At 41.7% G+C, this 17,512-nt stretch overlaps 1 protein-coding gene across 1 annotated transcript; it reads left to right on the forward strand.

The window, feature by feature from the left end:
• Window positions 1-5,848: 5,848 nt before the first annotated feature.
• LOC148296611 (protein FAR1-RELATED SEQUENCE 5-like) lies at window positions 5,849-11,557 on the forward strand. The gene is made up of 5 exons (XM_088248581.1): window positions 5,849-5,993; window positions 6,575-6,711; window positions 9,213-10,400; window positions 10,539-10,726; window positions 11,419-11,557. Exons 1-5 carry the CDS (start codon window positions 5,849-5,851, stop codon window positions 11,555-11,557), a joined length of 1,797 nt encoding a protein of 598 aa, XP_088104707.1.
• Window positions 11,558-17,512: the final 5,955 nt, after the last annotated feature.

Here is a 17,512-nt window from a genome sequence, read left to right on the forward strand (position 1 = left end):
GAGAGGGACACACCCTTTCGTTTCGAATTCTAGCGCCAATATAAAAGCCCAAACTCCTTCGTTTCTTCTTTACGCTTCTAGAATTCTCAGACGCCCAAGCTTTGCCAAAAAACCCCTCTCAATCCTTCAATCCTACCAAGCTCTCGAGTCTCCGAGTTTACCAGAGGACCTTGCCTGTAACCACGACTTCCTTTCATCTTTGAGTTTCGTCCTTTCAAAAATCAATAATCCCTCATCCTTTTCTGGGCTTTCTTCCGGTGTTCTTCACGCTCATCGCCTTTTCTCTGCATTTTCCCTCCAAACACCCGACTTAGATATGTTTTAATGGCCTCCAGTACCTCCACATCCGTTGAGGCTCGGTCCCAAGCCTTCCAGACTAAGTTCGAGGATATCTGCCGAGAAATCCAAGGCTCGGTCCTACCCAATATCATCACACCTTGGGCTGATGATGACCGCGTTGCCACTGATTCCTGCGTTCTCGGCCCCTCTGTTGATGGCGGAATGCCAGAGAGGCTAGTGGCCCATTTGAAGAACAATCTGGTGGACCTCTCGGCCTTCGATGGGGGGGACTTCCAAGATTGGAATGTCATCAGGCCGCAGCAACAATGGCCAACTATGACCCCGGATTGGGAGAAGTGTCTGCCGAGGATGGAGCACTTTTTCGGCCAGCAATGGAAAGATCAAGGCATCTACCACTTGATCAAGCTGTTCGATCGGCCGCTTGTCATGGACTGGTCGTAGGAGGGGCCCTTTTTCTCAGCCGCTCTAATGCCTCCGCCTTGACCGCGACACTTTCGGCCGGAGCGGCCTCAACTGCTGCGACCTCGGCACTCGCAGCCTCTCTACCCCTCTTACGACTTGGGGCTGTATATACAAAGAAAAAGAAAGAAGGAAGAGAGGTAAATAAACGAAGTCAAAAGTGGCTCAGAGAGATCGAAGAAAGAGCATAAAGAGAAGAATACTTACCGACAGCAGTGATCGGCCGAACCAAGGTCTTTCGCGCCCCCACCACAGCCGTCGCCCTGGAGGGTGGGGTCGCAGTTGAAGTCACGGTCGTTCCTCCGGTCGTAGGAAGGGCCGTCATTCTGGACACGGCCGCAACCGGGGCACTCGGCCGAGAAAGCACGGCTGAGGCCTTCTTCCCTTTACCAGACTTAGGAGGGAGTGGGTCCCAATCGGCATTCTTCAGAGCCCCCCTCACGGCCTCTTCGACGGGCCTAATAAATTTGGCCAAGATAAAGTCCTCGTACCAGACCCTTCCATCTTCGTCAAACGCATTCCAACGCATCCACGGCCTCAGGGTGAGAAAGGTCATCCCCTTTTGAAGCTGGAAGGAGATCCCAGCCACGCCATGGTTCTGGGGGACATCGGCCCTCTAGGACGAGAGCCGGTTGATTGACAGAGGGAAGAGCGGGACCGTCTGAATCAGACCGAATTGCCGCGCCACGCAATGCGGCAAATAAACTTCGACCCCGGCCTTGGACATGCCGCAGTGAAGGTCGCGCGCGACCAGGAAGGAGCCCCAGATCTCCCTCAGATTATTCTCCATTTCACCGTCAAGAATTATGGAGAGGTCGTGCGCTAGGAACAAGGGAAACGGCCGAGCAAGGCACACGCGGAACTGCGACCCAGTCCTCTCGGTCAGCCCATAGAAAAACTTGAAGCAGAAGGCCGTTGCGTTGTGCTTCCTGGGGGCCCTAGCGAGGGCGTTGGCCAGCGGCTCAGTATCAGCGACTGTGGCTGCACCCCTCAGTTCTGGGAAGTAGGCCTGGAGCCAGAACTGGAAAGCCCAGAGTGGGCCACCGTGCTTCGGCTTCATCCCATCAGTAATGACGTCGTGAAGTGTACGGTAGATATGGCTGAGGAGGAATGGGCCGAGCGCTAGCCTCCCGCCCTGCGCAAGATAATCAGCCAGATGGGCGAACTCCAGGGTAACTTTGTTCGCCTAGGTGCAGAACACAAACTTGCACAACCAGTACAGCAAGAATGCGGCGTGCTCAACTTCACCGAGGGGGCGATGGCGTCGTCTTCAGCGCTGTCTTCTACCCCGAAGTTATTATAAAAACTGGAGTAGTTGAGCATGTTCTTCGCCTTGCTCCCAGCTAGCCTCGCGACCGTAGGCCACGCAACTTTGAAACTCCCTGCGGCCTCAGGAGCAACCAGCGCTGCACTCACCTCCACGCTGGGAGGAGAAAGGCCAAATAGAGCGGCCATATCAAGCACAGTCGGCGTCATCATGCCGAACCGCAGATTCATTGTGTTTGTGGCTGAGGACCAAAAGCTGAGAGCCACGGCCAGAAGTGACCGATCCATGACAATCAGCCGGTCGAAAAGCTTGATCAGGTGGTAGATCCCCTGAGCCCTCCATTGCTAGCCAAAGAAGTGCTTCATCCTCGGCAGCCACTTCTCCCAGTCTGGGGTCAAGGTCGGCCATTGCTGCTGCGGCCGTATGACAGTCCACAAAGTTGTCCTTCAAGTGGACTGCCAGCCTCTCTGGCATGCCCCCTTCCAAAGAAGGGCCGAGGAGACAAGAATCATTGGCAGCACCATCGTCATCAGCCAAAGGCACGATGATGTTGGGAAGAACCGAGCCTTGGATTTCTCAGCAGATATCTTCAAAGCCAGTCTGGAAGACTTGGGACCGAGCTTCAATAGATGTAGAGGTGCTGGAGGCCATTGAGATAGATTAAAAGTTAAGTGTTTGGAAGAAAAGTGTAGAGAGAACGAAGAACACCAGGAAGTCGAAAACTCAGAAAAAAGGGGCGAAGAGTTCGTGAGTTTTCTGAGAAATGCAGAAGAAATGACTAAAATCGTTGGTTACTAATGAGAGGATGACTTGGCGCTCGAATACGAAACGAAAGGGCATGGCTTTCTCGAGAAACATAACGGTCTGACAGCGTACTCTAGTGCGCGATGACGTGTCGAGACCCCAGAGGCCGTCGTTTCAATTGACGAGATGAAGCGACGGCTCACGTGACTCAAGGCAATGATGGCCTGAACGACGTGCTTGCGTCTTGAAGACGCCGACCGACTCGCGCATTTAAGGCACCAACTATCAATCACTTCAAAAGGAATGCAAATGGTCCATCCCCTGGAATCCATTCGGCCTCTACCCATGCCGCGACCGAAGACTCTGGGGATGTGGGGGCAATGTTTGTGCCTAATAAATATCGGTCGTAAACTGACCGAAAGAGCTTCCTCTCGGCCCTCGCACCAGCCCGTAGATTGAAACGTGGCGGTTCGTTAGGCATTTGCCTTCCTAAAAACAAAAGAAAAGCTGCGAAGGCGGGATCCTCTCGGCCTCGCAACCGCGGTATTATAGGCTGAGGCCGAAGAGCGTAAGAGACATGGCTAAAGATATTAAGGTTAAATCACCACGTGGAAACAGGGTCCCACACTTCATTTAATAAAGTAATGCCTCTGACTGTTGCAGCAAACCCACTAGCGCCTAAAAAAACATTTAATGCAAGAGGGAAGAAGGGAAGTGACTGAAGTCAGGGTTTGGTGATGGAAATCAAAGTGGGTAGGCGCAAACATTCTCACAAATATTCTTACAACTTGAGAGGTCAGGTCACCAACCACCAGACCAGGGCATTAAATGCGTTCCCACGGCCAAAGGCGCAGAAACCCACGATCAGGGCGATGACTGAGATTTACCAGGATTTATGGGGGTCACACCACCATGCTTCACGATCCCAAGTGCCGATTTGAGTACCCACTTGCTCTGATCAGGCTCCACCACGCAGATCTTTCAGCCTCGATGGTCCCTCCAGGACTCCTCCTATAAATACTAAGCTCAAGCTAGATTCAAAGGGTTCAAACACCAAACCAAAAGCCTCCCAGGGAGCAAATTATATTTTCCTGTCATTTATTTCTTGTAATGCACTTTCAATACCTTTACTTGCTTTCCTAGGAGTAGTGATATATCGTAAGGAAAATCCATTCATCAATATATCATACGACCCTTGATCTTCAAGGTGCCGGAGCACCATCTCTGTTACTCTCTCATCCATCCCATATATCATACGACCGTCGCTTTCTGAGCAACGCGTCGGAGCACCACCTAAAACCCACCATCAACACCACCACTAAACGGCCTTGTAGCTCAGGCCGTGAACCTGACGGTCGAGATCAGTTCCTCTCTCGGCCACAATCGTTTGGTTAGAAGTCAAACTCAAACAGGCGCACCACTTAACCATTTACCCAAACACATCACTCTCTCGACGCATGGTAGACCGTGCTAGCACGCCCGCGCACAACCGCACCGCATCCAAAAAAAGGACATCACGTGTCGACGCATATCCCCTCGGCCCGGAGCACCAGGCCGTGAGATTTGCGAGCCCAACACTCGCCAAGGTAGGAAAAAAAGAAAAAAAAACTTGTTGCAGGCGTTGCCACTGTGGCACCACCGCTGTCGTCGATGCCTCTAGTCACGGTGACAACCAGCAGGATACCCAACTAGTCCTCGCCGCAAAGAAGAAAAGATGAAGAAAAAAAAACATGCTTGACTTACCTTGGGATGCACGACAACTCCTCTCTTCGACAAGCAGTACAAATTCTCCAAGATCTCTCTCCAGCTAGAAAGTAGAGAAGACAAGTTTACAATTTGAAGAAGAGTGAAGAGAAACCTTGTATTTATACAGGTTGGGCATCCTAGGTCAAGGTGGAATCACAAGCCTATTCCCATTGGGAACCCAACTCCAAGGAAAGTCAAAAGCCTACTCCAATTGGGAGCCCAATTTGCGAAAAAGAGTCAAACTCACAGATTAGAGAACATTTTTCATCTCCTACATACCTCACAAGTGCCATGCAGAAGTTGGGGGGCATTTGTCAAAGTAAATAATTTGGCTTCCAATCACAAGACGCCATGTGGACAAGAAGAATATCTCCTAGGTCAATTAATTGAGCCAATTTATGTGGCAAATTAATTGATACTAAAAATAGGGATATTATCTTAAATATGGGATATCCTAATTTGGAGATATCATAATCAAATTAGGAGATTTGATCCCAATTAAATCCCTAAGAGCAACTCCACCCATTTGCCCCTTGCCATGGCAAAGGGGGGGTGCTAGGGCAGCCACTATTCACGTGAATAGTGGTTGCCCTTGCAAATAGTATATTTTGTGTTTCCACCCGTTGCCATGGCTAAGGGCAATTACTATTCATTTTTTTACCTCAATAATTAATTTGGATAATATTTTCGGATAAGATTTTTGGTGTGGGAAGTGAAAAATATGACTAAGTATTTATTTTTAAAAAATCTGAATTTTTCTGGCTTTTTTTCGATTTTTTTTATATTAAAAAATTGTTGCTGACGTCAGCAGCCCTCGTTTTGGACCTCAGGCTGAACTGCGTGGGACCCACTCCAGCCTGTGCTTGGGCTCACCGCTGGAAACCAGTTTTTGGGAAAAACTCCCCCAGCCCAAGGCAAGGGGGCCTCGGTGGAACTGCTCTAACGGATTCAATCTCTACAATTTGGGGAAAGAATAAATTCCTTCCAAATAGGAATTATTCTTTGAAAAACCCTAGATGCCTACAGCCCTATAAATACATGGCCCGAACTCATATGGGCTTGGGCCAGGATTGATGATTTTCCTAAATGGTTGGGCCCGACATGGCCCGTTTATTAAATGGGCCGACTCTAAATGCGGATAGCTTGTATTCCTCGCCTCCTTCCCGATGTATCTATAAAGTTTTGGAGAGACTACAACAGGGAGATGATAAATTCTTCACACCTTATGTAGTCTCTGTAGGCCCACTTCACCCTGGAAAGGAACACTTAAAGGCCATGAAGGTTCATAAAAAGATGTACCTACAAGATTTTCTAGAATGAAACCAGCTAAGCATGGAGGATTATCTAGAGAAAGTAAAGAAGCAAGAACAAAAGCTAATAAGTTCTTATGAAGAAGCCATTGCCTTTACCAGCAATAAGTTTGTAGAAATGGTTCTAGTGGATGCTACCTTTATTATTGAGCTCTTGGTGAAGTCAAGTTTTCAACAATTCTGAAATGAAGAAGACTGCATATGCAGTAAACCATGGAGGGTCCGTGATGTATTGTTTGACCTGTGGATGCTTGAAAATTAGCTACCACTCTTCATTCTCGAGGATCTCTTCCAAACAATTAGTTTGAATCTACTGCTTTCAATAATTTTCCTCTCGTATCATTACTCAATTTCAAAAAATATGACGAGAAGACCAAAGAAGAATTGAAGGAGATTGAAGAACTTTTTTCTGGCAGAGAAAGACATCATTTTGTTGATATTATAAGAACTTACAACACTGGGGAAGACTCGGAGGGAACTTGAATATGTATTTCTACTACAAACGTAACACCTTCATCTCCACCTAGTATGACCGAGTTAAATCAAGAAGGCCTCAAATTTCAGGTGGGCCAAAATCAAAGCTTATTTGAAATGCAATTTTATCGTCATCATGGGATTCTTAAGATTCCAAAGTTGAGAATCAACGATTTTGCAGAGGTGTTCATTAAAAATCTGATTGCATATGAGCAATGCCATTACAAGGACGAGACTTATATAAGTGAGTTTTTTTTGTTCATGGATTGCTTAGTGAATACCCCAAGGGATGTGAAGCTGCTGGTGGAGAATGACATCGTTGAACATGGCCTTGGTGAAGAAGAACAAGTGGCTGCTATCTTTAATAGATTTGGAAAAGGGGTTGATATAGTAAGCAATTGTTTTGTTGAGGTTTGTAATGATCTCAACAAATTCTACTAAAAACCCTGGAACAAATGGAAGGCAAATTGGAAGAAAAAGTATCTCCACCCGCCTTGGGCAATTATTTCTCTTGTCGTAGCTGGTTTTCTCATCATATTAATTGTCATACAGACAATGCTCTATTATTTTTGTAAAGCATCAATGACAACAGTCTCTCTGTCCAAGTATTCTACTTATCCGCTTTCAATAGTTAGGAAACATTTTACTTCAACCTTGAAGGGCATTATCCATATTGATATATTACTTTAGCAATTGTTAATTAATAAGATCAAATTAGTATATCCACATTGGATGGAGAGGTGTCAAACGGACTAGGCTGGCCTGAGCACAGCTTGAGCACAACACAAGCATGACCAGTTTAAATAAGGCCCAGCACGACACGACCCGTATCTTTAGGCCATGCCGGGACGACGTAAAGGTCCAATAGGCCGGGTTGGGCCGTGGCTCGTCGTGGGCTGTGCTGGCCCGAAATCCAACGAACTGGCCCGTTTAAAGCCCATTTATTAAATTGTACTGGTTTTAGAGAAAAATAATACATAATATTATTACATATATATCTTAAATTCAAGTCTAATTCTTTTCTCTAATAATATATATTAAAAATTAATGTTTTCTTTATATATAAAATAATGATTTTGTTTTTCAAGTTTCAATTTTTAAAACCCAAACAATAATCTAGCAATTTTCTATTTATATGTACTTTAAATAAAGTTAATAAATCTTATTAGTATATACATAATTGTAAAAAAGATTTAAATGAAGTTGTAAAAAAAATGAAAAAAAAATGCAATACATAAGTCAAATTTGGTGTGGGCCCATATCAATCCTTTTAATGGCCCGGCCCGAGCCCATATGGGCTTGGTCCGTGGATTTAGGTCGGGATTGATGATTTTCCTAAATGGGCCTAACAAGGCCCGTTTGACACCTCCACCCTGACTAGTTAGGTGTTTCATTTTATGTTTATTAATGGTATTCATTCGTATCGTCGAGTTTTTAATGTAAGCTTCGCCTACTTGACTTTTGAATCTCGGATGGAGGCGTTACTCTTGGAGCGTGCTTTCAATGCAATCCAAAAGTTTCAACACAATTTTAAAGCTTGAAGTCTCTCCTCCATCCACTTCGATAGATTCTCATACAACCACAAAAGAATGTGACTTGTAAGTCTTTACACCAAGCTTGTTCTTGAGATGAAGATGAGTACTCTAGAGATGGTAGTGCTAGCAATTCTCTCCCTAGAGTAGCCCATTTTATCTTGACAGAATACAAGATCTGGATCTCAATCTCTCAATCTCAAAGATGCCCCAACTCTAATGTGAGCAGATGTATAAAGTTACTTTTATAGTGATCTAACATGTGCGAGAATTATATCCTCCCCTATGCCGTCCATGCCTTGTTATTGTTCTTATTGGACTTTATTGGATTTAAGTTGTCATACAATTTCAATTATAAGTACAATGATTCTAAGCCCAATGAACCTAAAGCCCCAAAGTTGGGGTCGGGATCTAGTGAGAACGCCTATGTGAGAACATAACATGAGAACACCGTTGGATCCAATCTAATGGCTGTATGAAAAGCAATTGTAAGTGTAAGTGTTGTATTAGAACGAGGCCTTCTTCTCTCTTCTCCCTCCAAAACGTCCCCTCTAAAACAGAAGTCCCCTCCAAACCAGCTGTTCGCTCAGTTCAATGAGGAGGCCATTTTTTTATCAGCTTTGATTGAGGAAGAACTGTAACATTGAAGAGAGAGCACCCCTGTTAATCGTTTTTCGGTTTGAGGAAGAACACATAAACGGTACCCTCATTTTTCTGGGTTTCCCATTCAGGCGAAACAAAGGAATCTTGGATTTTATAATTTCATCTTTGTGGTTGGGTTTTTGGGGTCGGGACATACGTCAATCCTTGAGCAACGTTGAAACTGGCGTTGAGTTGGAAAGTGATGACCGTACCGTTGTGGTTCTACTCTGTTAGTTTTGAAATCCTTGAGCGCGGGCGAAACAGGGGTTGAGGAAGAAGAAAAGTTTTTGGGGTTGACGTCCAGATCTAAAAGGGCTACATTACGTTGTCATATTTGTTGAAAATTTGAATACGAGGTAAGCCATATACTGTATTTGTCAATTTCATTATTGGGCATCAGCATGAGTCAATTTAGGTTGTATGTATGACTTTAATGTTTCAGCGGAAAGTCATTTGCATGTCATATGTTAGTTAATATATATTGTAAAGCTGTTTGAAAGCATGTGCCAAATATTGGGCATCAGCATGAGTCAGATTAGGTTGTATGTATGTCTTTAATGTTTCACCAGAGAGTCATTTGGATGTCATATGTTAGTTGATATATATTTTAAAGCTGTTTGAAAGCCTGTGCCAAATATTGGGCATCAGCACGAGTTACGTTAGTGTGTATGTAGGTCTTTAATGTTTCACAGATAGTGATTTTAATGTCATATATGATGGTGGTGATGTGATATTCAGGGTGAAATGGAGTGCGAAGGACAGGTGACACCGGAAGTTAGTTCGGACTTGAAACCAAAATTGGGACTTGAATTTGATTGCTGTGAGGATGTGTTCAATTTCTATAATATGTATGCCGCGAAAGCCGGATTCGGCATTAGGTGTTCTACAACGAGAACGTGCACATTCACAGGAGAGGTAACAAGGAAAGAATATGTATGCTGTAAACAAGGGTATGTGTTGACAAGCACTGTTAGTCGTAAGAGAAGACAACGAGGTTGTACTCGAACTGGGTGCAAGGATAAACTTGCGATTTTGAAGATAAACGAGAAGAATAAGTACACTGTTGTAGGATTCAATGAGGTACACAACCATGAAATGACCACAGTTGATAAAGTCCATCTATTGAGATCTCACCGTAACTTAACAGAGTCTACAAAGGCCTATAGTGCACATATGAGCAAAGTTAATATCCCTGTACATAAACAGGTAAGCCTTCTTGAGGTGCAAGTAGGGGGATTGGAAAATGTTGGGTTTGTTAGGAGAGATGTCTATAATTATGCAAGGGACGTGCGTGGGGAGGTGATTGGGCATGATGCAGAGCTGCTGAAGGAGCATTTTTTGGCTGTGCAAGGAAAAAATGAATCATTTTATTTCAATATGGAAGTAGATTCGGAAGGAAGGATGGGAAATGTTTTCTGGGCAGATGCAAGGTCAAGACGAGCTTATGGGTTTTTTGGGGATGTGGTGGTATTTGATACGACGTTCAACACGAACTGCTATGGGATGGTCTTTGCGCCTTTGTTAGGCGTTAATAACCATAGGCAGACAGTGTTGTTTGGTTGTGCATTCCTAACTAGTGAAACCACAGATTCATTTGTATGGTTGTTCGAAGAATTCAAGAAAGTCATGCCAGGTGAGCCACCCAATATGATCATCACTGATCAAGATGCAGCCATGTCAAAGGCAATTGCTTTAACTCTCCCAACAACATTCCATAGATATTGCATATGGCATATCTTGAATAAGTTTATGGAGAAACCCGGCATTGGGGAATGTTTTTCGGAAATGTGCAAATGCATATGGGGTATGGACACGAAAGAAGAATTTGATATCAAATGGGATGAAATCGTCACAAGCAATGGGCTGAAAGACCATCCATGGCTGAGCTCCTTTCATGCTTTGCGGGAGAATTGGGTTCCATCATATGTAAAACATGTGTTTTTGGCTGGGATGTCAAGTAGTCAACGGGCTGAAAGTTGTCATGCATTTTTCAAACAATATATTAACCGGAAAAACACATTGATGGAATTCATTGTACGTTTTGAAAGAGCTCTTGGTTCATAGAGGCACAAGGAGTTAATGGCTGATCATGTTGATACCAATGAAAAACCTCCACTACCATTTCGAACACCAATGCAATATCAAATGGCACACATTTACACTCGGGAAATTCTTGAAATGTTTGAGAGGGAAGACTTCCGAAACCTTTTATGCTTGTTCGAACTTGTAGAGCAAGATGAGACCCAGTGCAGGTACAAAGTAAGTGAGCGGGTAAATCCGGGGGTGACACGGATGAAGGAGCTTGTGCATGATGAAGATGCCGATAAAGCTTATTGCAGCTGCAAATGATTTGAATTTTGGGGTATTCCGTGCCGACACATCCTAGCATTTTTAAGAATGAAGCAGGTGTAGCACTTGCCAAACAATTACATAGTGAAACGATGGCTTCAAAGTGCAAAGTGCGGTGTAGTATATGATAAGAATGACAAAAAAGTTAAAGATTGCGTGGACGGTTTGGTTTTGGTTAAGAGATCGAAACTTGGCAAAGTTGCAGGTGAGTTGATAGATTCTGCTTTGTTGTGTGACGAAGGTTTTGAGTTGCTGGAAAATTTATTTGACGACATTCGTGGGAAGCTTACAAGGTTGTTGTCATCAATAGCTCGTGTCGAAGAAGAACCCAATGGAGAGGTTGGAACTAGTTCTTCCTAAGTCAGAATGAAGGATCCCCATCGAGTAAAAGCAAAAGGGCGTGCGAGAAGAGTGAAAGGACAAAAAGAGAAGGCAGCGGAAGGACATAAACGGCGGTGCAGTGAATGTAGGAAGACTGATCATGATAGACGGAGTTGTCCAAAACTTGTGAGCGGGTAAGTGAATATGTAATTGTCTGGGTTTGAATTTTATACAAGAAATGCTGTTGACTTGTTTCTTTGTTTCGATGTTGCAGCTCTTCATCTTCCGACGCAGAAGTTGGTGCTGCAGTTGATGAGAATTTGCAGCCCAGTCAGAGCACGCAGGACAGGGAACCTATTATGACAGAGTCATTTATGCAAGAGTTTGATTTCATTTACGGTCCCGGAGTTTGAATATTTGTTGATACCAATTTGCGTCTTTTTGGAAACCATCTGGAACCGTTAGTGAATCTTATGTAAGTGCCTCATGTTGATACTGAACTAAGGTATGTGAACAGCAACAGTGAAACCGCCCAAAAACAAAGTAACTTTTGTATTCGATAATTATTAAGTGTCACACACGTATCACGTGACTTACATTCGGACATAGAAAAATAAAATTAAAAAAAGTACATTAAAGTCAACAATAAGTTATTTGAAGAGCCACTTAGTTATCAGCATCAGAGTCATCACTTGACTCAAAGCGGCCACGTTCCTCCCAATCTAGAATGCGTTTGTCATTGAGGAAATCCTCGCACCACTCTGGGGGTAATGCAAACAATGGGAGATGGGGGCTTTGGGGGAGAAGGGGTCGGGGACCGATAGTATTGAACATTGTCTGGACCTACCTCGAATAGATCCCTGCACGTCCCACAAGGATGGTCGTGAACGTCACTGTTGTGTAGATACAGCTTCACCAAAATGGATTAAGCTGCATCCTCAACTTGTGATACTCGCAAGTGCACGAACCGTTGGTAGTTTAGCGTATGTAAGTGCGAGGTCGATTCCACAGGGATTGGTGATTGAATGATCCAATTTAGTTTCCCTACACAAAACAGAAATGAAAAAAGAAAGGAAATAAATAAAACAAGGAAGAAAGAAATAACTAACTCAAGCAGATAAGTTCCCAAGTTCAATTAGATTAATGGATTGATTCTAGCTAAAGTATGATTAAGCCATGGTGTTTGGTCATAACCTTGTGTTCCTAATTCCCTAATTTGATCATTTGTTGTCTAACCTAAAATTAAGCATTAGGAACCCATTAAGCATAGAAGAACAATTTAAACAACCAAGCATGTATCTAATCCCTGTTGTCGAATGTCCATACATACTCTTCCTATTCATAGTTCAATTCGAATTAAAGTATGGTGTCTACTCTTAATTCAAACCAAGATAGCTAACATGCAAGCCTAAATGGTGATCAATCATTCAAACTAGCATATTAACTTATAAGCATAATGAATAAGAACAAAAATCATAATTGAAACTTGGAAACTAATCAAACTTGAAACTAAAGAAAAGAATTTACATAACAATGAAAATTAAAGTAGAACTTGGAAAGACTTAAAGGAAAATTTCAGCACAAAGATCTCATTATAACAATTGAAAACTAGAAAGGGAAACTAAGAGAATTTGAGGGAGAGAAGGGAAGGGAGCTCTAGAGAAGTGTTTGAGAGCTCCCCCCCTTGGGGTGTGTTTACAAGCTTGGGAAACCTCACTATATATAGGCCTAAGGAAGCTGAAAATCTGAATTAAGTATGGCTAATGCATACAACACTTGTTTTATAAAATCTGAAATGGTTGATGCACTTCACTAATGCATACAACACTTCCATTATAAAATCTGAAATGGTTGATGCACTTCACTAATAAATCCCACCAGCAGCCCTAGCTCATCTTCATGTCACCATGACCAAGCTTCCAACCAGAAATAATAGCTCATCCTGAGGTCAGCATGACCAGCAACTTCAAGGGCTTACGAATTGGGCTTCCCTTAAGCAAATTAAGACTTTAAGCACTCAAACTTGAAGTTCAGAATGTCTTCTTTCCAGCCATATATCATTTGGGCCAATCCAAGGTCGGAGGAGGAAGTTAAGGCCAAAACAAATTGCTAACTCATTTTGCGCGCTGATAAAATCCATCCTGAGCATGGCTCTGTGTTTGCTAGGTAACTGACTCCACAATTATCCAATGGGGCTGAATTTCGGATATGTTATAGTATACACCCATTGGAACAACGTTCATGAAGAATGTGGCCTCATCCGAGCTATGTAGGTTGCTGAAACAAAGCTTGCAATATGACCTACGAAACTGGGCTGGCAGGGGACTGTAGCCAAAATTGAGTTTGTCTTTAAGCTCTTCATCCATTCATCCAAATTAGGCCCTAACATGCATGGATTGCATCATTTACTATCCAAAGCCCTCATTATTACCTAAAGCTCAATGAACTGAAAGATAAACACAAAAAGGATTAAAAGCACAAGTTTAACTCAAAAACATAACCAAATCATAAGCTAGAAGGGTACAAAATGATATACAATTATGAACCGATCAAATACCCCCAAACCTAGATTTTGCTAGTCCTCGAGCAAAACAACACAAAACAAAGTTAAAAACAAAACAAGAAGTTAACTAGACCACTTTCGTAGGTAACTCGATTGCATTGAGCGAATGCAACAACCCTTTAAACCTCTTGGCATCCCTAGTAGGAGGAGTTGTGTCTCCTGAGGGTTTAACAGATACGATACCCACAAACGTTTTACTGACTCTGTAAAACAAGGTAATTAGAAAACTTAAAAGATTGTTAGTCCTTAAGCAAAATAAAAAACAAAAACAAACAAAAAAAATAATAATTACAATAACAAAAACAAAACAAAAAAAACAAAACAAAACAAAACAAAAAAAAAATTACAAAAATAAAAAGAACTCAAAACAATCTTTCCGAACATTTTCTGAAGAGAAATGACTCATGCACATGACTTAAACGTTTTAACAATAAAAGCTCAATTTTGGACATTATTCACAAGGCGGCAAAGTTCAAAACATAATATGTTCAAAGTGTGGTAGTGTGATAGCCAAATGCAACAAATTCCCCAATCTTAGTTTTCACACAATTTCAAAAATTATACAAAGCACAAATTCAACTTCAAATCTCACCAAAGTTTGTCCTCTCACAAATGAATCACTCGGAAGAGGGCTACAATGCAATACTCAGTTATAAACATGAGGTTAGAGTTAAACCATAAGGACTTAACTCGAAATAAAAAGATGAAGGACTTGCATTAATATGATCTCAAGAAGGATGCCAAACACTTAAAAGTAGAAAAATAAATGCAATTCAACCACATGACATTTAAGATCAATTTAGGTCTTTAGCATAGGTTGTAATGGGGCCAAGGGTGTAAGGTGAGTAAGAAATGAAGGGTATGGATAAAACAAAGTCCAAGAAACTCAAAATATAAGAGCATAAAACAATTGTTTACAAGACTTCGAATCATCACGATTAGATTTTTTCTTTTACAAGATCAAAACTCCTTATACCTTCATTTACAATGATTCATACTCCTTTCCTTGAATTGAACAAACACCAATTTATTTTGAAGGCCCAAAAATGAAACCCAAAAATGAAATTTCATTCAACCACCACTTAATCACAACTTTTCTCGTTTCTTTCACTAATTGTGTGATTTTTTTTTTCAAAATGTAACACCAATTCCCAAACTTAGTATGAAAAACACATCCCAATTAAAGCTCATGAGTTCCTTAGAAAGGTAAATATTTGTTTTTCAGGCTAAGGCGAGGAAATATAATTGGTAAAATGAAAGAAAAGGTTTACATGTAGGCTCAAAATGGTTAACAATGGAAAGTCATGCTTAAACATGCATAAGGTTAGCTTGAAAGGCACAAACGATCCAAAGAGGGCCTTAATATCATTTCTTAAATGTCATGAGATCAAATTGCAAAAGAATGAATGACTTTTAAGTGTTCAACCAAATCAATGAATAATGAGATCAAACAACAACTTAGATGACAAGAAATTAAGAGTATGTGTATATAACACTCATGAATTGAAGTACAAGGCTCAAAAGCTCACTTTATATGGTTGGTTATATAAGTCTAATTTATGCTTCATACAATTCTTTAGATCATGCAAATCCTTTAATTGGAAAATTATGAAACAAATGGCAAGTGTAAAGAAGGTTTCAAGCATATCATGCTAGAACAATGCCAATTTTTTTTTTTAATTTATTATTTATTTATATGAAATCCAATTTTCATTTAAGTCATGCAAACATTTATCACAATCTCATCAAATGTGTTCGGAAAGTGACTCAAAACAAAACAAGACTCAAAATATAGAAAAAGAAAAAAAACAAGCAAGAAATATATATATATTTTTTTTAATAAGAGAAACTTAATTTACTTGGTAAACTCCAATACCCCCAAACCTAGATATGAACATTGTCCTCAATGTTTAAAAATTAGCCACAAACAATGTCATAACAAGAAATGAAAGGTACTAAAGTAAATATAAATCACAAAACACACTTGAATTAAAATACACAAATAAAATAAAATAAAATAAATAAAAATAAAAATTACAAAACAAACAAACAAACAAATAAATAAATAACGAAACAGTAAAACACTCAAAACAGTAAGCCCTAAACAGACAGTCTTACGCAAACTAAAACCCAAACGTTTGAAAGCCCAACCCCAAAGAAAGTTAACTCACTTTGAAACCAAAACAATGGTGAAAACCCGACCCACAATGAAATCCAAAGCCCACACGTTTTAATTTTAATTTTTTCTTAAAAAGATAAAACGTGAATTATGAGCACAAAGCGGGATTTCTAAAAAGAGGGAATATGGTCCCTGATGTCGTCTCATGGATAGTCATGGGCAGACTGAGTGAGACACGTGTTGACAGATAGAAGCGCCGCAGATTTCACAAGCAGAAATTACGGGCTCATGGAAAGGCGCGAAGGCTTTACTGAACGCGTCCGTTCAGAAAAGACATGTCGTGATAAATGAGTTGGGTATGGTTGGAAAGCGAGAAGGTTGTGGGACTCGAGGAATGCTGGAGATTCAGAAATGCTTAGACGCTGCAATGGCTAGGGTTTGTCAAAGACTATGTATATAAGAAGGAAAAAGATGGGGATAAAAACAAAACCACAAACTCAGAAACACAAAAGAGAAAAGAAGAAAAAAAAATCAGAAATCAAATGGCCTCTTCCTACCCATTTTCGTTGGATCTCAACCTAGCTCCACCGACTCAGACATTGGGCCAAGCAGCGGCACCAGTATGGATGCCCTACTTTGGCTCCTCCCGGGGGCCTGTGTCTGTCAATGACTCAATACTCCTAGACAACGATGTTGCTATTGGAGTTGGCAGAAATTTAGTGACTCCCAAAGATATACGTGTGTTCGGGACAAGGGATGACAACCGGGTCACGAGTGATGCCCTGGCACTGAGCGTGCAGAGTACAGCATGTGTCGCAAGTTTGGGTCATCGCCTACTTGCGAAGTCCCATGAGGTGGAGGTGCTCAAAGCTCAGTTGGCGGCGGAGCGAAGTATGGTTGAAGATTGTCAGAGTGCTATAAAAAGCTTGAAAAGGGAAAGGTCAAGGATAGTGGAGGTGAATCGACACCAGCTAGAAGTATTGCGGGACGAGAATAAAAACCTATCAAAGATGGTAGAGTTGTATTCTCGCGACATGCGAAAGCAGCTGGAGGACCTAGACCGACCGGGTAAACGCAAGAAAGCAGATCACGAGAGTAGTTACGCTCAAGCTAAGATTGCGATCTTTGGGAGCTCAAGTGATGAGCCCCAAGAGGCTGTGCGTGAAGACCCAGAAGTGGACATCCAGATGGCCAAACTAAAAGCTCCTATGGTCGAGACACCGAGCGCCAAGAAGAAATGATTTCAGTTTTTATTTATTTATTTATTTTTAAAGTATTTTTTTTTTATTTATATAAAAATGTTATGCTATCTCAAAGAGACGATTGACCCTAAATTTAAAGAATGACAATCAAACAAAAACACGAAAACCCAAACATGAAATTTTTATTAGTTAAGTAAACACACAAATAGCTGCTTCTTCTTTTAAGAGAAAAACTTAAGGATGACCAGTTAAGGGCCTCAGAAAACACAGCCAGGGGTTCCGGGAAGGTTGGAGGGGTCACAATGGTCCCGCTTAAAACCCGAACTTCTTAGACACCGAAGGTGCCGCCTAAAGAACTCCTAGACACTGTATAGACTGCGGTTGCTCACTGGAGTTACCAAAAATTTAGCTCCTTCAAAGAATATCCTATGAGTTTTAAATTATAAAACCTAATAAAAACAAAATAAATAAATAAATAAATAAA

This window comes from Prunus avium, chromosome 2, assembly GCF_965620075.1.
Source record: "Prunus avium chromosome 2, drPruAviu1.hap1.1, whole genome shotgun sequence".
Lineage (NCBI taxonomy): Eukaryota > Viridiplantae > Streptophyta > Magnoliopsida > Rosales > Rosaceae > Prunus > Prunus avium.

Bases quoted from the DNA above. Each gene is read 5' to 3' on its own strand.
- LOC148296611 (XM_088248581.1), top strand. From the start codon at position 5,849: ATGGAGGATTATCTAGAGAAAGTAAAGAAGCAAGAACAAAAGCTAATA. The intron at 10,401-10,538 runs GTAAAACATGTG...CTTGGTTCATAG, and splicing joins AGAATTGGGTTCCATCATAT to AGGCACAAGGAGTTAATGGC. The intron at 10,727-11,418 runs GTACAAAGTAAG...TCGATGTTGCAG, and splicing joins CAAGATGAGACCCAGTGCAG to CTCTTCATCTTCCGACGCAG.